Below are 27,350 nucleotides of genomic sequence, written 5' to 3'. Positions count from 1 at the left end.
TTTCTCATTACACTATATTATGCTATACTGTACTGTATATTATAGATGTCGATGTATTATCCAATTTAATTTGGCATACATTCAACGCTGGTGGTTCTACTAATGTTAAACGCGACACCATATGTATTCTGTAGCTTCCTTGCTGGGCGACAGAGTGTGGTCCGCGCACGTGTGTGAGAAATAAAATTCCTAAGATGCAATAAACTGGCCAACATTAAACGAATGTCTACTGTACAGCGTGTGTACATAATGCGTACGTTAGATAGGTCGTATTTGGCTCCAAATCGAATGGAACGTTGGCGTTCGTGCGAACAGTAAAGTGGAATTGGAACGTTCGAACAGATCCGACCGGGGTGTAAGGATTAGAGGAGCGAGCCAATCGACGAAGGCCAGAGTCGAAAGGAAGTGGAAGCTCGATCGAAGACAAGGACAGTCCGATGAACGTCAAGGATTAAGGAAACGACCGATCGTGGTGGAGACGCCGTCATGTTCGCAAAATCGAAAACCAGCGGCTCGACGCCGAACGTTTTCCTCACAAATCCACTGCAGAATTTATACGAAGTGGGGAAACAATCGGCAACCGCGGGCCCCGAGAACGCATGGCGTATATACGACGGATACACGAAAGCAGACAGAAAGGTAAGAACGAAAAATCTCTCTCGATCGTTACCGACCGAGAACGCGACGGAATTGACGACCATAGACGTCGTCGATCGGTATGGTTGATTGTAGCGGTCGATTTTTGTTCTCGTTCGGTTCCAGGAAGTTTCGATATTCCTGTTCGACAAACGATCGGTAGAGAAGCTTTACAAGCCGAAGCGTAAGGAGATCGTCACGGAAATTCTACGAAAGGGCGCACGACAGATGGAACAATTTGCTCATCCGAAGATACTTGGGGTAAGAGTCAGGACGGTGTAGGCTAACGATGGATCTATAAACAAAAACAATAAACGTTCGAAACGACCAAACATTGTTCGAACCGTTTGAACGTTTCGTCAGGAGTTCGAACATACACTCATGTGTAGTAGGTGACCTAGTCTGTACCAAGGAATTCACCCCCAATTCTGTTCTTTATTTCCCGGTAGGCCATCAAAGTCGAAGAATGCGCGGACAGTCTCGCCTTCGCCTCGGAGCCCGTTCTGGCTAGCCTCGCGAACGTTCTGGCCTATCAGGAGCAACAAGCGGCCAATCTCGATCAATCCACGAGCAACGCAAACAAGCAAGCTTCCTCGACTACCAGCCATCGCACCACATTTACGAAAGAGTATGAACTGCTCGATATCGAGATCAAATACGGGCTGTTGCAGGTGAGAACCGCGGAGGCAGACTTCATCTAATTTCAATTTCGAGAGTTGGTGGTTGTTGATACGGGTCTTCTCGGTCACTTGACGGCGGGAATGATGATTTTTCCGATATTTCCGCGTGTCATATCCTTTCTATATGCGTCCCTCTTTTTCGTTCGTGTCAGATTACCGAGGCACTGCTATTTCTTCACGGAACATGCAAACTTCTTCACAAAAACGTTTGCCCGGCGAGCATAATAATTACCAAGAGAGGCACTTGGAAATTGTCCGGTCTTGAATTTATCGGTAAGTAGATACCCACGTGTTCTATCGTGCCCTCTGTGGTGTTGGATGTTCTCTCCGTTTTATCGATTCTTTCGAATTCCCCGTAACGCCTGTACCTGATTTATTTTTTTTCTTTTCGTAGAAAACGCCAGCGACGTATTGGTGTTGGATGTTCTCTCCGTTTTATCGATTCTTTCGAATTCCCCGTAACGCCTGTACCTGATCTATTTTTTTTTCTTTTCGTAGAAAACGCCAGCGACGTGCCGATATCGTTGCAACCGTGGACAAATCGTGCGCCGAAAATGACGCAGCCGAATCTCGACTACACAGGTAAAGAAACGCCAACAAGAATACGCGGGAATATGCCTGTTCCCCCAAGCATCTTCTTTCATTTTTTACAATTTCTTGTTTTTTTTTTTTTTTTCATTTTTCACGGAACTTATTCGCACGGAAAACGTTGGGACTCGTAGCCCCGGAAATACAGCAAAAGAAAGAAGGAGGCTTCTACAGCGACATGTACAGCTTTGGCATGACTATATGTGCAATTTTCAATCAAGGTCGACCACTGATTCAAGCGAATCACAGTTGCTCCGAATACCTGAAACAAATCGAGAACGTGAGTGATATATAACACACTATCGTCGACGTATCTTAAGAAAATTCTCTTCCTACTCGCCATTCATTCTCAAGTTTTATACATTATGATTACTTCTTACGCCAACAATCCACCGTGATCGTGGTTCCCAAATGGGGTAATTCTTTTTGGTTCTGTTGTTGCAACGCAGCTTGAGCAACAAGTCACCGTGATGTTGCCTTTGATTCCACTACCGTTACGAGAGGCTGTTACCCGTCTCTTGCACAACGAACCGGAACAAAGACCGACGGTTCAAATTTTATCGATGATTAAATACTTTCAGTACGTAACGATCACGATTACCAATCGAATCCCCGTCGAATGAACAATCCGTTCGAACTTCGCCATTTTTTTTTGTTCATTTCCAGAGATCCGCCTGTATACGCGCTCCAATTCCTGGACGTGAGCAAGCTGAAAGACGTGTTACAGAAAGAGCATTTTTACACGGCCACCCTCCAAGGAATATTACCTTATATACCAAAGGTAATCCATCTAGCCCGAAGGTAAACGAGCGTTAGTATAGTTGTTGGACGTGAATCGACGATCGCGACCGATAACAACCTGTAAATTCGCAGAAACTCTGGTATCAGCATGTCTGGACGTACTTACAAACCGATCTGGAGAGTCAAGAGCTCCAGTCGGCCGTTCTACAGCCAGTACTTCATATCGTGCAGCACAGCACCCAAGAGGAATACAATCAGATCGTGTTCCCAGTGTTGAGGTAACCCCAACCTCGTATTGCCACGCGAGGCACTACCCCTTCACACGTATTTTCGAGCACACAAATTCGTTCTCCTTTACGCAGGCGTTGAGGCCAAGGCTATCACGATAGAACTTAGCATGGAGGGGACTCTCAACTCTTTGCCATTTTACTCCCCTATAACCGCGACCATGGCAATATAGTATTGTTTTTGCGTAGGTCGCTCTTCATGAATCGCAGATCGATTCAAGCGACGGTCACGCTGCTGACGAATTTACATGTGATACTGAAGAAAACACCGTTGGAATTCAGAGACAAGGAGGTGCTTCGTTTGTTATACGAATCGTTCGAAAATACAAACACTCAAGTACAGGTGCGTAGCGTCAGAGTAAAAGGGGAGAAGATTCGTTAGAATGTGAGGTAATGAGAATAGGGTAGCGTACCTACTCCGAGCGTGAACCGAAAACTTCTGACTTCACAGACCGCGGCGTTTGTAGCCGTTTCGAACGTAACGGAGCACATCAACGACGACGAAGCCGTTCGAAATATCATACTGCCGAAATTGCTTCAAGCCTTCGAACAGAATTCCGCCGATATTCGTGTACTCATGAACGTGGTCTCGTGCGTCCTGAACCGATTGGAGAAACAAAAGATCGTCGACTGTATATTACCGTTGTTGTTCAACGTAAAGCTTCAGGAGCCGGAGGTTATCGTGCGGGTTGTAAGTGAGTATACGAGAAAAAGGTGTAACACATTCTCCTCATTCCGTTCAGTGTGTGATGGATGCGATCAAATGCACACTCGCGTCGTGCTGATCGATCGCACTCGCCTACGTCACCTTGAGCACATAACTTTTACTAATCCATGGTGTCGGGGGGTGGTCGGTGTTGGTATTCTGGCTACGACAGAAATTTACAGATTAATGCTGTCCGATAAAAAGTACGGACTTACGGTGAACTGGATGGCGACTCGAGCGATGCCGTCCTTATTACCCCAGACGATTAACCCGTCGTTGAACTTGCAGCAGTTCGAGCTACTTCTCAAAGTTTTGCAAGATATGCTCAATCACATCGAGAGGTGAACCTTTTTCGGTTCAGTTTCATTTGGTTCAGTTTAATTCGGTTCGTTTTGTTGCGTTAACATTTTGTTTCATCTTATTCCATTTACACATACCTATGTATGTACATGTTTATGCTGATTCATTCAATTGCTTTTCCATCCCTTTTATCGCATTGCTGATGTTTCGCCTGAACACAGAAATCAGAAGAATCAATTGTCGCTGGATAATCTGTCTCTGTCGAGCCCGGAGAGATACTGGAGCTTGCGACATCAGTACAGCACGAACACGCACGTGCCGGCATTTTTCGTGCCGAATTCTCAGCGTAAAACATCGTCCGCGGAGGATATGGCTAGGAAAAATAGCATAGGTGAAAAAATTACATTTACAACGCACAAGGTTGCACGTGAATGGGGACACGAGGTGCGTTAATTGTCTGACACAAACGGTTACCGATTGCAGGTTCAATATCGATGACAGCTTCGGCCGAAAACATGGCAAGGAAGAACTCTGTGGCGGGTAAGCCAATATTCATATTCGGTACAATTATTGATGGCTCGTTCCACGACCGATCCACATATTCTTAATCTTGCAATACCGTTCACGTTAACAGAATACGGTTGGCTCTCGTCCTCGAAAAATAACGGGAACTTCCTCAAAGTGTCGAACGCCTTTCCGAACAGACGTTTATCGGACAATACTCTAATGGCGCCGAAGATAGGCGTGCCGTCGTCCTGCGTAAGTTCGCCAGGTGGCACGCCCGGCGGTGGATTACCGATGTTTAGACGTCACTCGACGAGCACTGGTTCCCAAGACCGACGTGGATCCACCATCAATTTGTCGCTTCCCACGGTATCGTACTACCAGTAGCAGCGTGCCATACTTGTTCAGCTCGAGCATGAACAGTATACGCAGCTGGAGACGTCCGTCGGTCTCGTCAACGTCGTCCCAACAGGGCGCCGGTTTTCTACAGCAGGTTGGCTCCAGCATGGTAAGACAACAACTCCCCATCTGCCTCAACCTCAATGGACCACCACCACAACCACCAACACTTTCTCCATTACTCCAGCTACCGGGACAGCTTTCCCACTGACCCTTCGTTACAGTGTAAGGATACTCAGTAGCTTATCCATCGTCGCAGCGTCTCGCGTGTTTTTTTTTCTCTCTCTACTTGGCACATAAGTACGTCCTAGTGACGCTTGGTGCTCGTGATCCGACAACGCAGTATATTTTGGGCGCGGCAAATATTGGCCGTTTCGAGGTGGTCCCTTATCCCACCCTTGCGCCCGCCACTGCGATTTGAAAGCATTTACATGCCCGAGTTACCGACAGACAAACGTGCTAGCAGGGTTGCCAAGAGTAGGGTGAACATGGCCACTTGAAGCCTACAGTTGTGACGTCATTCCTTACTTTCCCCCACTACCATGACGGGTAGTCCGTCATTTTCCTTCAAAATCCCTCAACTGGTCACACTGGTTGGTTTAGTTTATATATATGTATGTTATTATATAACCCTATGACGTACTGTGACGTCACATGACCATTATTTCGATACCTTCGCCTGGCATCCCTGCATGCTTAGGATCGAAACGAACGCGAAACTCAGACACAACGGATCAAGGGACACGGCGGGCACGGTAGTCAATCGTTTGTGGTTCCAGCAAGTATCCACCACACCGATGTAACCTTAATCAGCCAATATTTTCCGCTCCGTACCGTAGTTGCCATATCTTACCGCTTGATTCACTTTGTTTCAAGAAACCACTTAGCTACTTCTGCTACATTTTGGTAGCAGTGGTTCTCCTGGTATAAACTAACCTTCCAAACGAAACGCATCCTCGATAGTGAATGACGCACCCTCTGTTAAACGATCCGTCGAAGCTCTGCAGCGTTTGCAAGTGGCTATGAAACAACTACCAGCTTACAGTTATACCCTGTGCCAACTCGGGAAGCGTTGCTTAGACGATCGAGTCGACCAGAGAAAACGTTACACGCTGTTCGCGTTAAGTATCGTTGGAAAAAATCGAGAAGATGCCGGAAAAATAGGATCGTCTTCGAGTAATTCACTGGGGAGTTACAATTTGAAATTAATAATCCTCTAAACCAATGGATCTGATTAAAATCTGTTCACCAAAGCCTTCCGTATTCTTTATCGCTATGAACAGTGTTGCAAACGTTTCAATCACTGCGACCTAACACCTCATACGTGTTATGAAGCAACGCTTCCTCAAAATATTAGATTGGTCTGCCTTAACCTAGCTTCGTACTTTCCCCCAGTTTCTTTGGCTTCCTAATTAATTACTCTACCTGTTCTATTAGTTCGTCTAATTACTTCCTCATTTCCTTTTCTCAACCAATTTGCCTAAACATACATGTAAATAGTTGTGCTTCGCGGTCATTTCCTGCCATGTGCACGTACTCGATTGTTTCTCTAATCGACCAACCAAACGATTCGATGAACATAAAATTTTCTCCGTCGAGTGAACTGACAAGAAGACGAAAACTTTGAACATGATCGAGATCTCGTCGGGAGTTTTTGCCGTCTACTTGCCGATTATAGGTTAGCTTGAACAAGAAGGTTTGGAACGCGTGTTTTTGCTCGTACAAATCGAAAAGAAAAAGAAAAACAGTGTACGCGCGCTCGGATTGGTCAATCGGTTGGAGCAGTTCGATCGTTCAATTTATCGATCCGTCTCGAAAAATCACAATCGTCGATTTTTCTTTTTATTTCGTTCCAGTACCAGTTCTTCTCCAGACAGTTCGACGATGGAACCATAACGACGACAAGACGCTAAACCATCGTGCAACGACTGAACCGTCCGACGCGTGCAGCAAAAGGAATCATCGCAATCGTGCGAACGGTATTGATTTTTTAAGTAGAACGATATCGCAAGAAAATAGAAAACGCTGCTTGCGAATTTCATCAAATGTACGATACCAAATTGCGGTTCCGACGAAAATATTTTTCGAGGAACGCACGGGACCCAAATGAATTAATCGATGGAAGTTTCTCATTATATCGTGAAATCGAACGTTTTCAAACATTTCGAACGATTCAACTTTGATGAATCACAGCTCGTACCGTGCTATCGCGTTCCTTTTTCGACTGTGTACTAGATAAAAACATTCGAGGACGCGCGTAGCACGTACACACAAGAGCGGAGCGGCAGGGCGGACACGCAACAACGTCCGTCTTGTGTCCTATACGCATTACTGAAAGTAAACATTGTACTATTTCGTGTCTTCGCCGTGTAATAGGTGCGTGTACCTGCAGATATTCTTAGCCGCGTTAAAGGCAAGATTCGATGTTCTATTTAGTTTTCATTTCTGCGATAGAAAATTCAGGGTCTTCAGAGTCCAGATGTCAATTGTTGTATTATAGATTTTCAGGTAGATTTTTCTAAAAAAAAAAGTTTCGAAGTGATGCGGTTGCACGACCGCGCGTTCCCGTTTCTCGAGCAAAAACGAATCGACAAAAGGAATGTTTTTTGTCCTAACGACAATCTTGGTGTGTCGGAAGGCAAATGGAATTCAACGTGAACAGGGAGAGTGAAAGGGAAAGACGGTGGGGGATAAAAACAATTAAGCAAAAGGTAAAAGTACGAGAACAGTAGTGTTGGTTATTTACGGAACACGCGTTCATGGATAATCTTAACGTATCATATATTACGTATGCTCATCTGCGAATATACAATCGCTCTGAGAAGTAGCGGTCGTGCAAATCGCTAGGTCTCACGGTGCGTTCGGATGCACTGGTATACATATCCAATGGCGCGACTATTTTGCGCCAGTAACTTAAATATATTTACATTTTTGGCGGTATTTGCGCTTTTCGGTCATGTTTGAAATCTCGTAACCGATAACAGATATACATAAATTAATTCGGTATTTAAGAACAGATATTTAATATGCATCTACGTACGGTACCTGTGCATCATTTGCACGCTCATACTTGTGTCCAGATATGATACATATATGTATATACACGTAAGGAGCACGAGGCGCACGCAGAACGAACGGAGGAACGAGGGAGTGGGGGAGAAAGTTGCGCATGCGCTTGCGTTTGAAATAAAATAGAAAGTAGTGGCGATCGTTGCGCGATCCTAACAAGCCAAGTGTCCTTAAGGTTCGCGCGAAACGGTTCTATTGATGATCGAATTCGCGGTACCGAACCACACGGACAACTTCGAATATTCCTGGACAATCATGGACAATCATTTTCCAGTTTCACCGAGTGCTCGCGAAGTACTCTGTAAATCTTGCCTCGTGCGTTTCAAGAGTGGCGTTCGGCCACTCTCCTGTCGAGTCAATTACAAAGCTCGCGCAACGTCGACTCGACGACTGTTGCCGACTCTCGTCACGTCGCGGTGCTCGGATCGATTTCCGAACGAGCTTCGCGATATCCACGTGCTCCCGCGATCGGGGATAGCATAGCACGGTCAGGGAATGACAATCATTCTCTCGAAGCGTCGACTCCTCGAGCTTCGAGTGAACCCAAATGGCTTCTTTAACGTGTACCTGTTAGTTGATAATCTGTGTACAGTGCACTCAGTGATTCGGTGAACGATATATGTATAATTCGATCGTTTTGATCCTCTTTTGATGCTTGCAATGTGTCAAATGTGATTTATTTTGCACTTAAACCGCATCGAACGTTTCGAAAATTTCATTGAACTTTCTATGTCGTTCTATATTTCTCCGTTTTATGTTTCTTTACGACCCGTCGCGAATAAAATACAATAAAATCGTTCGATCGTTTTATCGGCTCTCGTCGAGACCGATTCATCGAGTGTTGCTTGCACCAAAGTCGAATTACTTGTATGTTAATATGCATATATGTTGTTACGCTGTCGTCGTTCTCTACACTACATCCGAAATTCTTGTAGAGAGTCGTCTATTCGACAAGCGATAGGTGGCGATCGATGTCCCAACGGAAATCTGTGTTCGCGGGTGTATAAATGAAATTATGTATTTCCTGTGAGATTCTTCACACGCGTAAACTGAAAATAAGATCTACCATTTCTTTCCGACTCGTCGGACCATTGTCCGATGCTACTGGTATGAGTGTACTATTCGTGTATTCTTTCGAAAGCTATAAATAAAGGAATGACGTATCAAGTCTATTGCGTTTGTAATGAGTTTCATTTGACTGACTTTTACCGACAGAATGTTTGTATAGGGAGGTTGTGCAGTTGCTAAAGCCGTGTCTGGTATTCTTCACCCGCTATTGTCCCGATCTTTTTATTTTTTAAACAATGTCGTTCCATTCAGAATCGTAACAGGGGCGGGGGGGGGAGGGTAGGGGACTGTAGCCCGGGCTCCACTTTCTAGGACGGCCCCCTTCGAAGTCTCCCATTTCGTTACATGTTATTTAATTTTGAGCGGCTTTCTAAGCCATATATACGCGACAAATACACGTACGTGCGCGAAAGGGTTGAAGATGAAGGAGCTGCCATGACCGAGCAATAGAGGGATGCATGTCGCTGTGTTCCACCGTACACGCAATTGCCAATCCCATGGAGCAAAACGTAGTAACTGGGTGTACGCAGTTGTGTATACACAATACAGTCCTATTTTCTGCAAAGGACAAAATACGTGACATCCGAAGGGACACTTGTGAGTGACGAAAATACTATTCCCTCAACTTTCTCGGCGAAAGGCTGGACTAAAAGCGATTCTTTGCAAGAAGAATGAAGCTCTCACAGACTCGTATCAATAATAACGAAACGAGCGATATGTGCAGGCTATGCCTCTGCACCGACGTCAAGTCTAGGTCCATATTTAGGGAAGGACCGACGAGCGAACATGTACGTTCACGTATTCTCGATTGTTGTCCCATCTCGGTGAGTCTAGCGATCTTTTTGTTTATTTCGCCCCTCTTGATAGGCAGGAATATCCTGATGCCATTTTCTAATCGTATTTAGCTATTCGAAGACGTTCACCTGCCAAACTCGATTTGTCGTCGTTGTGAGGACAAGTTAGACGTCACTTACGAATTTCGGCAGCTGTGCAGAGAATCAGAGCGCGTGCTACGCGCGCGATACGAGTTTAATTATTTCAACAACACATGCCACGTAACTCCCCTCAACCGTGATGTCGTTCGGGTAAGTTCGGGTAATTGTACATCATACATCTCACACACACGGGGTCTCTTCAGCATGCTTCGGGGGCTCCGTGACCCCACATTCTCAGCCCACGTGATCGAAGGCGCCTCCACCGGGGCCTCCGTGCAGGGTCTATGGCGCCTCCACCGGGGCTCTGTGACCCCACACTCTCACCCCGCGGGGTCTATGGCGCCACCACCGGGGGCTCCGCGACCCCACGGTCTCTCCACACGTGATCAATGGCGCCTCCACCGGGGCTCCGTGACCCCACGCTCTCACCGCGCAGGGTCTAGGGCGCCTCCACCGGGGGCTCCGCGACCCCACGGTCTCTCCCCACGTGATCAATGGCGCCTCCACCGGGGCCGCCTGCAGGGTCTATGGCGCCTCCACCGGGGCTCCGTGACCCCACGCTCTCACCGCGCAGGGTCTATGGCGCCTCCACCGGGGGCTCCGCGACCCCATGGTCTCTCCCCACGTGATCAATGGCGCCTCCACCGGGGTTCCGTGACCCCACGCTCTCACCGCGCAGGGTCTAGGGCGCCTCCACCGGGGGCTCCGCGACCCCACGCTCTCACCCCACGTAATGTAACTATCGATTTATCTTTCAGGGTCGCGACGTTCGAACGGGAGAACGTGGGCGAATATCAACCAGTGATTCGATCGACGAAGAGAAGCTGGGTAACGATCACGAGAACGAGACAGCATCACATGGAAAGGATCCGACGCGATCTTCATCCGACGAGCGGAGAATCGAGCGAACGAATGGAGGATCTAGAGAAGAATCGGCTGCGAAATATATAGGAGCTTGTATTGTGGGCAATGTGCAAGTTATTCACGATAAATGCGAAGACAGAGACGAGGAGACCGTGAAGCCGATAGAATCGTTGGAAGTTCCGTCCGAGGTAGACAGAGAGTTTGACCGATCAGTGACGAGGACATTCTCTGTCCTAGAACAGCGAGAAAACGTGAACCTCGGGAAAACAACACGATCGATCGACGATGAACAGGGAAAGCCGTACCTCTGCGACGTTTGCAGCAAAACGTTCGCCTCGAAATCTGGTTTAAGGTTTCATCTGAAATCGCACGTCGGTACAAAGCCTTACTCGTGCCGATATTGTAGCAAACGGTTTACGATTCCGAGTTACGTAAAGAGACACGAGAGAATCCATGGGGGTGACAAACCATTCATTTGTCACGTTTGCAGCGCCGCGTTCGCCTCCTCGAACGGCCTGAGATATCATCTGAGATCGCACACAGGCGAAGCGAACTATCGGTGCGAGATTTGCGGCAAAACGTTCTGCCGGCACAAATACCTGAAGGAGCATATCTTCACCCACACCGGCGAGAAACCGTTTGTCTGCCGGATCTGCGGTACCGGTTACGGTAGTTCCGGTAGCTTGTTCGTTCACGAGAAAAAGTGTAAATATAAATCGAATGTGGAAACGTACCTTTAGCATGGAGGTGGCTCTCGATAGATTGCCACGACCGAGGCTGTAGGAAAGTCAAATTATCGGACGTGGTAATGTATCGAGAGTTCAGTGTATTCACGATTTCGTAAAATGAATTTTTTGAATGGGATCACACTCACCGATCGAGGAACAGAATTAACAAGGAAATACAAAAAAAACAATGTTTATTTCGTTGCGGTCTAACGTAGATTCGAGACCGAGAGACGCGAGCATGGCGCCATCGAATGTCGTCGTCGCGTTCTACCGTTAATTTCAAGGGGTTAGAAAATCTCGGTATTGACGAGTGTATACAGACGTCGATAGGCGAAACGATCGAACGCCTCCGATCTCGTGGTTAACCGTGAACAACAAACAGTCTTTGGTATCACAAGAAAAAAAATTGTCCGACGTCGAGTCGTTACCGCGATCGTCGACAGTCCGGGTTTCTGCGCACGGACATCTCCGAGGAAGCGATCGACATCCATTGGCTGGTGTCGGAACGGAACCAGGACAGTCCCAACGAGTATTTGCCGTTCAGATTCGCGTGTTGGCAACGGCTGAACCACCATCCACCGTGGTAGTTCCCGGCACAGTGAACCGGGCTGTCGTCCATGTCGCGATCCTTGGCGCTGAACGACATCCCGTTCTGATAGGAAAGTGCATCTGTCGCGTTCCCCGTGTAACCACCGACACGCAGTCTGTACCCGGTCTCCCGTGAGTCGATCGCGAATGAATCGTACTCGGCTTGCCAGCGTTCGCCGTATATGTCTAACAAGTCGACTCGAAGCCTCGTGCAATTGTCCCTGGTGAGCTCGTGCAGGATCCCGTTGCCGATCCAGTATTCGCCGACCGGCGAACCGAAACCGAGGGCGTAATCGTTCCATGTACGGTCGAAATCGAGGGTACCGTCGGTACGACGCGCAACAACGATCCATCCCTCGCGACAGTAAACCAACATCGGTCTACGTCCTTGACCCGGTTCCACAAGCCTGAGCCCGTCCCTGTCCGATCGATCGTCCGTGGATCGTTCCTCACAACTGGCCGGCAGTCTGTCCACGATCAAATGATACCGATCCTCGAGTTTCTCGAGTTCCAGCTCTAACGCGAATTCGAGCTGGTTCGGTGCTGTTGGCGGCGGTGACTGGCTGGCCACTGATCGTTTTTCTCTTGCAATTTCGACGCGCTGACGCTCAACGCCTGAACGGCTCGGCGCAGGTTGCTCAGTTCCTCGCGGGTCAACGAAAGCTCGGCCGCTTTCCGTGCAGCGTTCACGCCCAGTCGTACCAGTTCCCGTTTGATCACAGTGTTGTTCGACTCGACGACCTCCTCGAGAGCTCGCAGCGAACCGAGCACCCGCGACCCGATCGACTCGCCGATATTCTTCGTCGAGACCGCGTTTTCGCTGACGTTCGCGATTCTTTGCGACAATTCCGCCTGATTCTTCTCCAAGCTCTTCACACGTTTTATTATACTGGTCGGCAATTCTTGGGACTCGTACGCGATGTGTTTCGCGTCCAGCATAGCCCGACGCTGCGACGACAACATAGAGACACGGCGTTCCAAGCTTTTCAGACGGTCCTCGACGCGGACACGACGATGCTCATCGCCATGTCGCGAATAACCGTGCCGCCTGGCGAGTCGATGGTGAATCGTCGCCGCGTTACGATCCGCATACACCGTGTCGATATTGTTTCGTCGATCGTTCTCCCAGCTCGCGGCGACCGATCTACCTTCCGATTGCTCGCCCCGTCTGCCTGTCATCGTGTTGCTGGAATCTGTCGACGATTGGCAACCAACAGATTTCACCTCGATTTGGACCGCGCTGAGCTGCAAACATACACGAGTCCTTGAAAGTATTAACGGTACAGATCGATTATTGCTATCGATGAATTTCAGCCATTAATGCTTTTCAATGATTCGCACATCGACGTGTACACCTATGCACAGTCGATCTAGCCGTGGAAAAGGTTCCGAGAATTCTCACTTTTGTTTAGTACGCACGGTATTCGAACGGCAGCTTCGAAGAAAAGGAAAGAACGCACGTCAGCTGGCTGCGCATACGCGGGTTCGATGGTCCTCGACCCCCGTGTATACACGCCTGTTGCAGCTGTCGCGGCGGACGCGTCTATGGACTCTATGGTTCGACCGTTTCTCTATCGTATACCTGCCGCCGCCTGCACACGATTCCACCACCAAACGCAACACCCCAAATTCTTCCATCGTGGATAAATGTGAATCGACCGAAACTCGCGTGCCACCCACGACCGTAAAAATCGATACACGTAGAAGTGAGGGAGAATCGAACGGGTGGACAAATCGATCGAGTGTACCGATAACTTACAGAAATTGACACCGATAGTCGAACAGACGCGCGAAGGGAATGTTACACGGGACAGCTGCGAACTATGGAAACTAAGTGCGCACGGAATTCTTTCGGCTCGAACGAGCATGCAGCTGTTTCCGTCGTTCCTCGACCGTCACGATTACATACCGCACAATGATATCTACGATGGAAGAAACTTTTGCGCCCTTAAGAAGGTTAAGAAATTTTCCCCCCTTTCAGCTAACGACTGCTTTGCCACAGACTATACGTAAACGACGTTAGTACCGCGAACGGTGTTTGATTCTTTTCACTACTCATTTTGCTGTGTTTACAAAACAAATAAATGTACTAGATTTTCAACGCGAAATAAACAAGCAAGCTACTACAGTGGCGTATCGTTCAATAATAGAAATGGCGTGAATTGCTACTTGCAAGTTATGAGTGATCACATTCCTTCTCAATCGCGGTGAGTTTTCAGTGATTCTGGATTTTTCGTGATCGTTTCTGATTGGTGAGAAAACATAACGACGGTTGTCACTTAAAGAAATGTCACTATAATGGCATAGTAGCTGAAAGATTAATTCAACAATGCGCCCTCGTCAAGGCGTTCCGTTTGATTCGAACCGATCTCGCGTTATTTATTATTATTGTATTTTTCTCGTCCAACATTGTTGTTGAACGGCCTACAGCGGCGGAGGGGGAGAGTATACAAAACGAAGACTCGAAATCGAGGCAGATGCGCGTCCGAACGGGCCCTAGCAGGTGGACAGAAGGATAAGGAGAACGGGCGAAGGAAAAAAAAATGGTACGACGAATAGAGGGAAAGTAGCGTGTGCACCTTGGCCGGGATTGAAAAGGGATGGCGAACCAGAGAGAAAAGAGAACGGAATGGGAGAGACGAAGAAAAAAAGAGTGGGGGGGTGGCAAGGGGGACGTTACCTGACTGGCAATGTCGGCGCAGGTGCGAGATAGCAGGCTGAAGCGTTCCTTGACCGCCGTGATATCAACGCGAATCGTGCCCAGGACCGCTTCGAGCTTGGCGATTCGACCGCCAAGATTTCGAATTCCTTTACCAACCGCCGCCACGTCCCCCTTCAGCATCGCGAGCTCGCCTCTCATTCGAGATCTCTCAGCCAGCTCCTCACTTGCGTTTCTGGTCCTCAGAACTTCGGCGACCTCCCCTTGAAGCTCGGTCACCGCGCTTCCCAGCCATCTGACCCGTAATCGTTCGTTTTTCGCCTCGTTCCCGTTTCCGCCGCGCAACGCGTTCACCTCTTTCCTGGAAACGAACACCGTCGAACACAGAGATCGTCAACACCATATTTCCACTTGTCATGTTCCTCCTGTCGCTCGCTTAAACCCTCTGTGGCCTGAAGTTGTTGTTTTACGACTAATATAATAATGTATGTAACGCGAAACCAGAGCTGATAATCTTATCGGTTATCAAAGAGGGGTTATAGACACGATGTTTACGCCACATAGCGGGAAAATATTAAATGAGACCAAAACAAATATGTATCGATATATCGGTATGTGATTTCAAAGCGACACGGGACTACAGAGGGTTAACGTGCGTAACAAACACGCAGGGAGAGAGGGGGAATAGATAGGCAAAAAGGGACCACACCTTACCTGAGTTGTTTGACTTCGTTCTTCAGAACGAATAATTCTGTGTTCTTCTCCATCGCTCGCTTCAGACTTCCCTCGAGGGCATTGTAATCCTGTTGTCTATGGTCCAGAAGAGCGTTGACTTGCTCCTGTAGCGATCGTATCGCGTCGGAAACGTCCTCGTCTTTGGCACAGATACTCCCGAGCAACAGCACGAGGACGAACGTTACGCGAAACAACCATGCTTCACCGGTCATATTTTAACCGTGAACTACCGACAAGTTGTCCGCCCCCAACAGGCGCGGGCTAACGATAACTCTAACTATTCGTCGTATCTTTTTGCAAATTCTTATTATCTCGACTATTTTACACCTATGAAATATATCGCTTGCGTTTTCCGAAAAAAAAATGTTCAACGTACACACTCCACAACAACAAGTCTGCCCGCCCGCGATGCACGAATGTCGGAAGCTCACTGGCCCGAGCACATGCCGACCCACCAGTTTTATATCGTCCACGGTACTTTCCGTAAATGGTCGGGGGTAAATGGGCCGGCCCCCGAAGCCAGGTTCGGCCGGCTGGCCGGCCCCAAGCCCCGACGGAGCAGGTGTGCGTTTCGTAACGCCGCATTGTCCCGTGCCTGCAAGCTGCGCCCCTCGTATATGTACTGACGCCACACGCTACCGACCACCGATACCATTGGGCCATCCGACACCGTTCGCCGATTCTATATACCACGACCGTTCGCACCCTAATACTCCCCCATTCTTTTTTCCGCTAGAGCCAACTCTGCTCGCGGGACCCCAACTAATTATTCTCCTTTACTCTTCCTTATTCGACCGTAATTCCTTTCTTTTTTCTACCCCTCTCTTCTGTTACCCGAGAAACATGATAAAATTGTATGGTTCTCGTTATTGTCGATGCTTGGATAATCTTCGACCTCGCCGTTTTCAGGCGGTCAAATGGTAAGAATTATTTGGTGAAACCTAAAATCATCTTGGTTGCAGTTTCGAAAAGGTTTTCACCTTACTGATTTTGAGGAAACTTGGTGAAATTGTACCGAATACTCCTAAATGAACGTATGTAAAAAATATATTTGGTGGAATTTGAGTGGACCTTTTCGGAACTACATCCATCGTCTTATGTTAAAAAAAAAACTTAAACATTTTTTCTAAAAGGACGAGAGACATAGGGGTGAATGCGTGTGATGGACTTTACCGCGTTAAGGTCAATAATTTATTGAAAACAGCTTGTTCCCTAACAAGACCTAAAATCCTATGTTTCTAAGAAAGTACCGTTCTTAAGGTACCGTTTTTTTAGGGGGGGGGGGCACCGTATACCGACGAGAATGCACCGCGAATGACCGGTATTGGGATTAACGCGACGTAGCAATTCGTCACGAATACGGTGCAATTCGATACAATCGAACGTTATCGAATCTTGAAGAGATTCGCGCCTGAAGTCGATTAGTTTTTCGGTGTATATTTGTCCGCCATTAATCGATCTTCTTCCTGAGAAACGAGAAACAGAAGGCAACCTTTTTGCCCGTTGTCGCGAAGAAACCATATGTTCACCGATAATCACCGTGCGCGCCCCGTAAAGGTGTGTATCCATTTGTTGCGTATACTCGTATCGTATCACCGTTGCGTATCATCATACGATACATTTTCCTACGCAACGATGAAACACTTGCCCGTCCACGTTGATACAGAACAAGTCGATGCCCACCTTGACATATAAGTGCAAGGGTGATCACGATACTTCCGTTTTCGAAGTAACCGACCGATGCATTACACGATTCTTATCCTTCCGAGTGAAATTTTATGTACAGAACTAATAAAAATACACTTTTTCCACGAATCCAACGGTCATATGTATAGGTCTCTCCTAATCTCGTGCTAACACGCGATACACTAGTAAATGGCACTCTCGTTTTTCTTCCATCGGTTCAACGAATCGAATGAATAGAATATATATATATGTATCTGACAGAACTAAGGGACGTTCGCTCTGTGAAGAACGAGCTTACTCGGTAGACGCTATTTTGGACACATTCGTTACGACGAAAGAGGGATGCACTGTGGAAGAAGTGATGCTCGAACGAATCATCATCGTCGTGCGTGTCGTTGTTCCTTTACGTTTGTGCTGATCCGTAGGTTCCCGTAGGTGGACGATACAGTTTGGGAAGCGTCAGAATTTGCAGGCTATTGAACGCGTATTTCCGAATCCCGATATTCTTCCAGGTGTTTTCTCGACGGCATCCCTCGCTAGAATTAAAAAAAAAATTCTTCGAGAAATGCCTCTCGCATATAGTCTACGAAACGTAACGAAAACGAGATGTTTCACACGCTGTGGAAAGTACGGTGAACATTTCTGTCCTCGCAGAGACTTGCATACTGACCTACGCATACAGTCAAGAGCTCTGGTGAATTCGTGCTCGGCCAGATGATACTCGCTGGTCAAAATGTTCACTTGCTCGAGGGTAATCGACATTCCGGTGCGATCCTTTGCGCTTTTGCAACTGGTGAATCTGAGTCCGCGCATTCGTCGACAAATCTGCGAGGACAGCTGCAGGATCTCGACGTTTTTGTTCACTTTGGCCTGGACGCTCGTCTTCAGATTGGCCATTAGCTCCGCCAACGTTTGACCGAGCGGCGATCTCGTACCGACTGAAGTGGAGAAATATATATGAAAGAATTACAAATTCTCGTCGCAAATGGTGTACGATATAGGGTCCTAGGAAAAGGTAAAGGCTTACGTCGAGTCGACGCCGTCTCTGTAGGCAGGTTCAGCTTTTTGAATCGCAGATAATATTCGTTTAATCGGTCGAAATTGTCCATGTTGCTCTTCTCTTGTGGTTTCGTGGTGCCGAGGCTCTCCGCGAGGGATGCCATCTCGTTTATCCCGACGTTGAAAAACACAGGAGTGATGTTGAACGAAATTGTCTGTCTAGCGGAGGGTACCAACGGCAGCAGAGAATAAATCGCATCCGGCACGGGAAGCATCACCGTTAACGCGGCGCGGGAGCCGACTACTCTCGGTAGTGGCAGTTGCGTCAATGAAACGTTGCAGTTCCCCTCGAGTCTGAGGACAAAGAAGAATATTCTAAATCAGACAATAAATTATATACCAAGTACTATTTTAGACAAGAAGATAAAAAATTGTGGAAGGAAATTTAGAAATGGGTACTCGTTGAATTAAAAATTCTCTTCTACGATTAATTTTTTAGTGTATACTATGTGCTGTCACTGTTTGTCTTTTTATTTTGTCATGTTACGTATGGTTACTGGGCCATAGGATGACTAAACAAATCGTACGTGACTAGACGGAATTCATTGCGCTTATCGTTCAATGATCTATGTAGAATATTACCTACCTTGACTGAATGCCGCATCTGGTCAAGGTGAAGGTGACCGTGTGCATATCCTCTACTGCGACGGCCATGTCCCCCCACATGTCTATCTCGTCCCCGTAATAGCTCAGAAGACCCTCGAACGAGACCAAAGGGCCAAGAGTTGTTAAAATTAATAGAAACATGGGATCCGGCCTTTGACACCACAACTTCGCCATTATGCCTGACACCAAGCTGGTCAACTGGAAAACAACAGGAAGAACATTGTAATTTTTCAGAGAATCGTACGACGAGTCGACGAATTTATACGGGTCGTACAAAATGCTTACCGCTTGACTGAAACACACATCACGCCTGTAACGAACGTTACAAGTACGCTGCGCCGTCTTTGCATCCTCTTGCACTCTGAACACCGAATGTGTTAACCTAGCGGTCTTCAAAAGCCCGTCCATAGCTTGTCTTAGCTTCTTCATACTTGGCCTGAGCTCGCTCGTCCAATCGACGATCGAGGCGAAGTCCAGACCCTCGGTGAATTTATTTCTGTGCCCTGAATTGCTTTTGATCACCCTTGTCATCGAGTCGACCGCCTGGCACACTGAAAACAATGAAACAGCGAACGATGAGCGACAATGTTGCCCAAACAGGAATTAACCTTTTATACATTTCAATCAGCACTGGATCAAGAGGGGGTTCTATGGGGGGCTCTAGCTACGGGCCCCGTTCTGTACCTTACATTTCATTAAGATTAAACGTTATTTAATTTTATTTAAAATAAATTTCAATTTTTTAAGATTTTTGTATTTTTGCCCTGGACCGCGAAAAATCTTAATCCAAGCCTGATTTCAATCCGTAAAAAGTTTCTCACCTTCTTTGGCTTTCGATAAAGCCGGCGTCGTTTTTTCAGATCCAGGACTGGAATGTTGACGCGCGATAACATGATTCTCCACACCGTCGAGAAGCTTACTCGACTCGTCGTTCTTGATATCGTTCTTCGGTTGAATCGTCACAACTGCCGCGATTTGATTCGTGACATTCGTATGGCATCCTTTCAAGCTTTGCGAACGCCCGACAATATTCTTGTTACGCAAACGTACAGCCGGACTGCTGCATCTACCGCAAAGAAATTTCACTTTCGACACCAGGCACATCACGCTCGCCTCGATGTTCAACTGCGTCAGATCCCACGGTTCTGGTTCGTCCGTCGGCTTGTAATAATTCGCGGACGGTGAATTGCACATTTTCTGCGTGTCCAAAAATCGTTTACACGGATCGATCTCGCCCTTCATCTCCTCTTTCTCTTCGTTCTCCTCTACCTCGACGATCGTGCTGTTTGCGTTCGTATTACGATTCGCGTTCTCGTTGTCGACATCGTTGTCGGGAACGCTGTGATTGTCATTACCATCGTTTTCGTTGTGCTCCGCGATAGTTGCCGGGTGACCGACGTTAATGGCACTGCGACACGTCTCCACGTACAATTTCATTTCCGTGTCTCTGTCGATACTCTTCTCAGCGGCCGGAAATATCAAGAAATTCTCTTGGATCGTCGCTTCGTCGTCGTTTTCGATTGGACTAATACGTTTGGAAGCAACGCAATTGCCCAGCGAGAAGAACGACGACGGATAACTGTTCTTCTCGTTCTCCTTCATCCACAGATCTCTCACGTATTCCGGTGTGTCCGGTGTAACGAAATCATCGAAATCCGGACTTTTCAAGTCGAAATTCAATTGCTGAGTGATACGCTTGAAGGGGGACAAGGTCTGGTTCGCTTTCAGCTCGAGATTATGGATGTCTTCGTCGGCATCCTCGGGGACCTTGGCGAGTTTGTGTTCCTCGAGAAAGGTTAATGCTTCCTCGACCAGACCTGGGTCCCAGAGACTGAGCAGAATCCTGGTTTTCGTGATCATATCCTCGCAGATCGGCAACATGCCGCTGGTTTGCTTCTCTTTCGCCAGTTTCATCAGAGCACGCATCGCGTCGACCACGTCCCGGCGAAGTTGCTTGATCGCTTGTATCGCGTCGTGCGCCATCGTGATCTTCGAGGTTCCTTGGTACAACTGACTGCCTCGGGTCGGCGATTCTTTCAAGGCTTGCACCAATCTAAAAGAAATCTTCTCGTATCTCACCGACTTACACGCCCCACTTGAATTCAAGTTTCGAGTCTGATACCGTGATCTCCGTCAATTTACCTTATGAGACCTCCGTTCTTGTTTTTATGGGAATGCGCGGTGAACGCTCCGACCGTTATAAAGTCGTAAAATCCGCACTTGTTCAAGGTGTCATTGTGAACCCACATTCGTTGAAGATGTAGATTCAAAGGAGCAAACTCGAGCGTTCTATCGTTTCTGCGAGATGACCGTTTGAAGTAGCTTCCTGAGAAAGACACGAAACGAATGATGAAAAGTGAGGGGAAGACTTTATTCCAGAAAGTCACAAAACGGCACAATCACCTTTGAAAGCTGTCAAATTTTCTTTAGCCTGCGAATAGAGGTGCAAAAGGTGCAGGTGACGATCGAGCAACTCGACTTGCTTGGTGTGCCAGGGTTCTCGTAGTTCGCCCATCCCAGCGACTTCTTGCAGCAATTCTTTCTCCTCTTGAATCCAAATCGCGCTGGGAAGATCGTTGGAAGAATCGTTTGTTTTTTTTTAGATTCACGGATCGTAGGCGTCGTTGGACGACAGAGGTTAGGTCATGCGTGCACGTGGGGTGCAATACTCACAGTAGATTTTGCGGGAACTGAAAGCAGAGTTTACTCTCGGCCATGATCTCGTGGACACAGATATCCCCCCCTAAGCCGGAGTGAAACCTGAAACGGCGATATTGCACAAAACACACCATCGGAGATGATACGACAAACGGGTAATAACTTTTCGTTCGTCGCGCACAACGTACCTGTACGTTTGTACATGTGGATTCGCGAAAAGAAGCTTCAGCTGACCTTGATGCGGTAACTTGATCTTCGTTCCTAGTCGCGGGGGCAACGATTGCGAACGCCTGTGCGCGAGTACCTGCCGGATCGCGAACAAAGTCGATGATAAATCACTGATTTAATTTTCTCTTTTGGTAAACGACTATTTGGCCACCGATAGCTCTAACGAACGAAGTCACGTGTACCTGCTGATTCGGCCCGGCTGTGCACTCCTTCGACGGAGTGCTCTCCGTGCTGTTACCTTTGTCCTCCGCCTCTAGATTCCATACGTTGATCGTCAGGAAGCCGACGGTGGTCGTTTTCGCGGACTTCAACGGTATCCTCAACCTGAAACGATCCGATTGCTAGTCAGAGACGCGACAGCTCGACGAACCTCGAGACGAAAGGATGGGAAAACGCGATCGCGAGACCAGGTTCGCTAAAATTACCTGGGAGTATCCTGAATCGCGTTCAGGGTCACGATCACGCTCCCGATCGGCGTCGCCGTTTGGCTAACGCGTTCCCTCACGTCGTACGCGGTTATCCGGACTTTCGTGTCAGTGTTCAATCCATCGCTAACACGAAAGCTCACGGTGGTCAGGAAACCGGGATTGCTGCTTCGCTGCAAAAACAACGGGATCGTGAAACGGAACAGGACAACGGATTTTTCCTGAATAAAACGTTTCAGCTTTACCTCTACCACTTCTGTCCGCGCGTATTTGATCCACATTTTCGAGCCTCTCGACTGAACGTCTATCTCTAGAACGGGATTAGGTGGCCGACCGTGACCGTCGCAAAGAAGATTGTCGCACGCCAACGATACCTCGCACATCGGTATTTCGGCGGGATCTGAAAGAAACACAGGGATTATAATTAATCGTGAAAGTCGTCGAATAAATATAAGAAGAAACTCATATGTATTCGTTTTAGACAGTGTTGCCAGATCAAACAACTTATCGCAATTTTGGACGACCTTTTTGTAGAAATCGGAAATCGCAAAATGAACAATTTCAAATTTATACTGTATATTATACAGGGTGATGCAAAAAAAGGGTTCATAACTTCAAAAAAATAATATTTTGACGAGTACTATCTACCCTAAAAGTTGGGAACCCTTTTTCTGTATCATCCTGTATATATTTTCATGTATATGTACTTTAATTTGAAAATCCTACGTTAACAGTGTCTTCAAGATTTTTTTTGCAGCACTACTATATACCTATATTACTGTGTTTGCAAGAATCTTATAAAAAAATCTAGCAACGCTGATTGTGGACGAGTCAAACCTGTCGAGACCCCGCGTTGCAACCGTAACATTTGAATGTCCGTGTCGTGTTTGTGCCCGCTAAACGCCTCTATTCGTTGCCGCAGTGCCAACAGCTGACTCCGCATACACTCGTAGCTGGCCAGCTGAAGTGCCTGCAACCAACTGTCTCGTTCCTCGGCCGTGTTTGCCCCTAACGCTTGAAACAGACCTCCGTCGAAAACTAAAACGACCAATTAAACGGTTACTGGTTTCTTTTTGACCAGTCGCTGCAACGTATCACGTTGTAGCCTTTGGTACGACGTAACAGAAAAGAAAACCAAAGAGGCTTACCTATACTGAATCCGTAGGGAACCTGATTGCTCGGTTGTTCCACACGAACGAAGCATTGCTCGAGTATTATTACTCCCAACGGTTCCGACCATTGCTCCCGCGATTTGAAATAAAACAATAGGTTCCCCCGTAGTCTGCACCACCTCTCGAAACTTACTATACAAACAGAGAAGAATAACGGTTTTTCCTCGTTACATTTCCGACTTCAACGGCATCGTGAATTTGCAAGAAACTTTCGGGAAGTGTTCGCCGATGATAACGTTTAAAAAAGCAGAAAGAACGATCAATGAGACCACACACCTTTCTTACCTCGATGATCGAAAGAACAAAAATCACGAGACGGAGAGAGAGAGAGGGAAGAAAATAATGGGAAACGAAAAGGTTATGAGGACGCGTATTTCGTGTATGTTTTATGGGTACGTATATACATATGTGTATGTAATGTCATATTAATAAGGACTCAGATGATTCGATACACTCATGGTTTCGTGATGCTTCGATCGAAATGCGCAAAGAAAACACGTGCAGGACACTCCCGATAATCTACGAAAGCGAATAACTGAAGGATAGAAAGAGAGAGCATGCCAGGCAAGTGTGTTAACGTTGTGTGAGATGTATTGTTGGAGATCAAATTACTCGTGCAAGAAATAACACATACATCACGACCTTCAGAATTTTCTCGTCAAATGGGGGAGCAGAGCGTCCAAGTGAAAGGAATGAGAGCGTAAAAGGACATTAAGGATGAGGTGAATTTATATAAAAGCACCAAGCCATTTACCGTATGCGTCGGTGCTCGCACACATTTTAAAAGTACACATCCGTTGAGGAAAGAAACCGCTTCGATTCGATTCGATACAACTCGACCCGATTCGACTCGGTTTTCAGCGACAAGCGTGTTAATCGCAATAAATCAAGTTAAGACAGCGAAGGGGGGGAGTGGGGGAAATGATTTTGGGGGAAAAAAAGAAACAAAAACTCGATTATACCTTTACTCGTACTGGCAGTAACGCAACTGAAGTCTCGTAGTGTCTTATGCGTTTTTCCCTTTTGAAATTTGTTGTCAGATTTTTTACCTGTACCTGGAAATTATACGTAGCTACAGGTATATTTTTTAATCTCTCCCAAAATTTGAGATCGAAAGTGGCGTTTTCATGTGCGTGCTAGGCGCGTCTGGCTTTTCCACTCTCTCTACGACGAGATTATACTTGTCGCTTGTTTCGTTATTGTCCGTTGCCCTATACGCTCCTGCTTTGAATTCCCGATATGCCAGAGTTAGGCAGAATTTTATTCGAATAATACACAGTGAAAAGCAGCAGTATCTAAGCGTGTCGTTCTGAGCTTTGAACAGTTAATGAGATTAAATAATTGTTCGACAAATGTCGATTCATTCATAAAGAAGTATTATTTTATTATAAAAATTGAAATTTCCACGTTTAAACAATTAGAAATGACGAAATAATTTTTTTATCTTTTATTCGTTATTCGAAACTTTTTATCTAGATAATGAGTTTGCCCATCTCTGCGATATGCATTGCCATCAACCATACATATACATAACCGCGAAATTTCTTTATCCCTTCGTCATAATAATATTTATTAAACAGGTAACACACTTTATGCTTATTCCCAATGTTTACTTGCCTTGTAAAAATGATTGAAAAGAATATATGTATGCGGTTCGCGAAACGGAGAAACCCATTCTCGATGCAACACATTTGCGTAACAGTATAACCTAACTTCAAAACCCCTGCGTAACCGTGACGCGCGACCGATCTATCGAGAAACAAATTCGATTCGCAAAATTCCGACCGTTTGACGAAACGAACTTTGAAGGCATGCTCAATGCGAGCTCGCATAATTCTTCCAGGAATATAACCGGAAACAAAAACAGGCACACTATCAACGGTTCTACAAAGTCGAAGATACAAACTAAACGAAGATAAATCTACCTGCCTTTGGCAAAACGTCGTTGATACAGTGTTTCTAGGACTCTGCAACATCCTGAATTTTAGTCACTAGTTTAGAGTTAGAGTTTAGTTTAGAGTACACTCAGTACCGCCCTTAGCAGTGCGAAGTTAGCACCGAGTATGCAGGGCACTTGACACGGGCCTCGTGCTAAGGGTCTTCTGCATTTTGTCAAAATTGAAATAGAAAAATAAGATTATTTGTTTTCGGTTACATGTGTTTAATGATATTGACTTTTGCAACCGGGCTCCGCAAACTTTAGGGGCGGCTCTGAGTACAGTAAAATTAATTTTATTATTTGACTTGTCAGAAATATCGTGTGATTTTTCTATAAATTGCAAAATCTAATCCACGAAAAGTCTACATTTTCAATGGAATTACTGCAAGTCCAGTTCAATGGAATTGTTCTCTATTTTGTATAATTTCGATACTAACCCAGAAAAGAAACAACAAAATTGTATCGCATGTTCATCGTTTACAATGCACAGTGTGACACATATCTCGAAAGTTGAGAAATGTAAATATAGAACGATCTCGATTCGGGATGTTGCGTAGAGCTACGGATACCCTTGTAAAATACAAGGATTGCACGAGGTCGACAAATTCTTCGTTACACGACGAGAAACTTTTTGATTTACGGTCCCGTTTCATGCGTGAAACGCGTACGGGTCGACATGTCGACGCTCGTCGGTTCGTCGATACAGGTGAACGCCGGGTAACAACACGTTTGCGGACCATCTCGAATCTTGTAGGACGATACTGACGAGCGACGTGATTTACGGAACGTCGTGCAATGAAAACGCTCGAGTTCCGAGACGCGGGAATATACAATGAATGTATTACACGAGCATCGTGTTCTTCGAAAACGGATGATGTGGGCTCTACATTAAACAGACGACGAAGAATTTGCGTGTCACGTGAATTTATTTTTCAAGGATCAAACATGTTTAGAATTCAGTCGGTTTTAAAAACAGAGGCAATCGGTCGCGGCTATGATATCATTCGCATTTGCCAAGAATTGGATCACTCACTCTCTGTTCTGCGAAAGAAGCCTTCTTGTCGCTCGCGTACGTATAATATACCCTCCTTCTCGAATTTTTGCGAAGGTTGCGTAGCCAGAGTCAGCAGTTCTTGCTTGTTGAATCGCATCTCGGAACTTGAAACACGGGTCCTTCGGTTACACCCACCTTGTCCCCGTCAATGATCCGTATTACGTGCTTTCTCTTATCCTCATCTGTTAACAAGCAGATCATTAACGACACGCATCTCGAATTCTTTTCTGGTTTCTTTTTTGGATTTCGTAATACATGTTAAGTCGAGAGCAAGATCGACCGACACGACGAATGGGAAATTATATTTGTGTTTCTCTTTCGATTCTTGAATTCTGTCGAAACCGTGCGTGTCGTTGCGTTAAGTCAATGACATCTCTAACCTATTCCATCCTACGCGTCTTGCGCCCTGCGTTACATGCACACATAGGCGTACGCGCGCGCACACACAACACTCCCTTCTTTCCTTCCTCTCGCTCTATTCACGGTATCAATCATTTCTTTTTCGTGTAATCGCTTTTCTCGACACTACGCGCACGTTTTTACTCTCGATAATTAACAGACACAGCTGGAAAAGCCACAATGGGAACACAATCTCGTTCCTGAATTAGAAATTCCTGGATTCATTATGAACAAAACAGACCAACCTCCGTGGGGACAAATAATCATGCGATGTCCTTTTGGAAATCATGTTTATTCCGCTCCTTTTCCTCGTAACAATTCGTTCCAACGAACATACGCATGGCGTTCAATGTTGAATAGTACCAAAACGAGATATGCTAGTGTCTAAAACAAATTTGAGGCGGCACGTTGTAACGATTAACAGTGAATGCGCGTGTGTGTATATACATTTAAGCGAAAGCGCATGCTTCTGGACGGATGTGCATGCAGCAAACTACGAAAACACAACAGCCAGCGTATCGAAATACCGATCCATCGACCGTAATAAAATCGCGTACCGTGGCTCGCATCTCAAACGACAAACTGTACCGACCGCAAGCACAGCGAAACGAGCGTTCGCGGACATTACTGTCACTCT

The 27,350-nt window shown here is 46.5% G+C and overlaps 4 protein-coding genes across 4 annotated transcripts; 2 read left to right on the top strand and 2 right to left on the bottom strand.

Annotated features, from left to right (window-relative positions):
• Positions 1-486: 486 nt before the first annotated feature.
• On the top strand, positions 487-6,808 carry LOC107193280 (SCY1-like protein 2). The gene is given in 17 exon segments (XM_015582685.1): positions 487-639; positions 763-897; positions 1,086-1,307; positions 1,469-1,589; positions 1,815-1,898; positions 2,039-2,184; positions 2,354-2,484; positions 2,571-2,685; positions 2,778-2,923; positions 3,122-3,275; positions 3,384-3,627; positions 3,811-3,979; positions 4,160-4,329; positions 4,422-4,478; positions 4,573-4,810; positions 4,812-4,950; positions 6,698-6,808. Coding segments are annotated over 17 exon segments (2,481 nt in total). The 3' UTR covers positions 6,755-6,808.
• A 2,841-nt stretch (positions 6,809-9,649) lies between these two features.
• On the top strand, positions 9,650-11,517 carry LOC107191599 (zinc finger protein 782-like). The gene is made up of 3 exons (XM_015580669.1): positions 9,650-9,802; positions 9,884-10,063; positions 10,672-11,517. Exons 1-3 carry the CDS (start codon positions 9,650-9,652, stop codon positions 11,515-11,517), a joined length of 1,179 nt encoding a protein of 392 aa, XP_015436155.1.
• Positions 11,518-11,679: 162 nt separating this feature from the next.
• Positions 11,680-16,177, bottom strand: LOC107193341 (protein scabrous-like). Its single transcript, XM_015582748.1, is given in 4 exon segments — positions 11,680-12,717; positions 12,720-13,338; positions 14,774-15,113; positions 15,467-16,177. Coding segments are annotated over 4 exon segments (1,980 nt in total). The 5' UTR covers positions 15,700-16,177; the 3' UTR covers positions 11,680-11,929.
• A 533-nt stretch (positions 16,178-16,710) lies between these two features.
• LOC107193342 (type I inositol 3,4-bisphosphate 4-phosphatase) lies at positions 16,711-27,325 on the bottom strand. The gene is made up of 18 exons (XM_015582749.1): positions 26,959-27,325; positions 26,294-26,496; positions 24,284-24,376; positions 23,298-23,453; positions 22,987-23,187; positions 22,395-22,549; positions 22,150-22,322; positions 21,907-22,048; positions 21,685-21,800; positions 21,512-21,598; positions 21,242-21,402; positions 20,981-21,164; positions 19,660-20,891; positions 19,124-19,389; positions 18,819-19,036; positions 18,201-18,526; positions 17,844-18,111; positions 16,711-17,709 (listed from the first exon to the last, which is right to left on the bottom strand). The coding sequence occupies exons 2-18, from the start codon at positions 26,409-26,411 to the stop codon at positions 17,577-17,579; spliced, it is 4,029 nt and encodes a 1,342-aa protein (XP_015438235.1). The 5' UTR covers positions 26,412-26,496; positions 26,959-27,325; the 3' UTR covers positions 16,711-17,576.
• Between the last annotated feature and the right edge of the window lie 25 nt (positions 27,326-27,350).

The sequence above is a fragment of the Dufourea novaeangliae genome, unplaced genomic scaffold (assembly GCF_001272555.1).
Source record: "Dufourea novaeangliae isolate 0120121106 unplaced genomic scaffold, ASM127255v1 scaffold7, whole genome shotgun sequence".
Lineage (NCBI taxonomy): Eukaryota > Metazoa > Arthropoda > Insecta > Hymenoptera > Halictidae > Dufourea > Dufourea novaeangliae.
The sequence above is the reverse complement of the archived record's forward strand: the minus strand, read 5'-3'. Positions and strand labels throughout refer to the sequence as shown.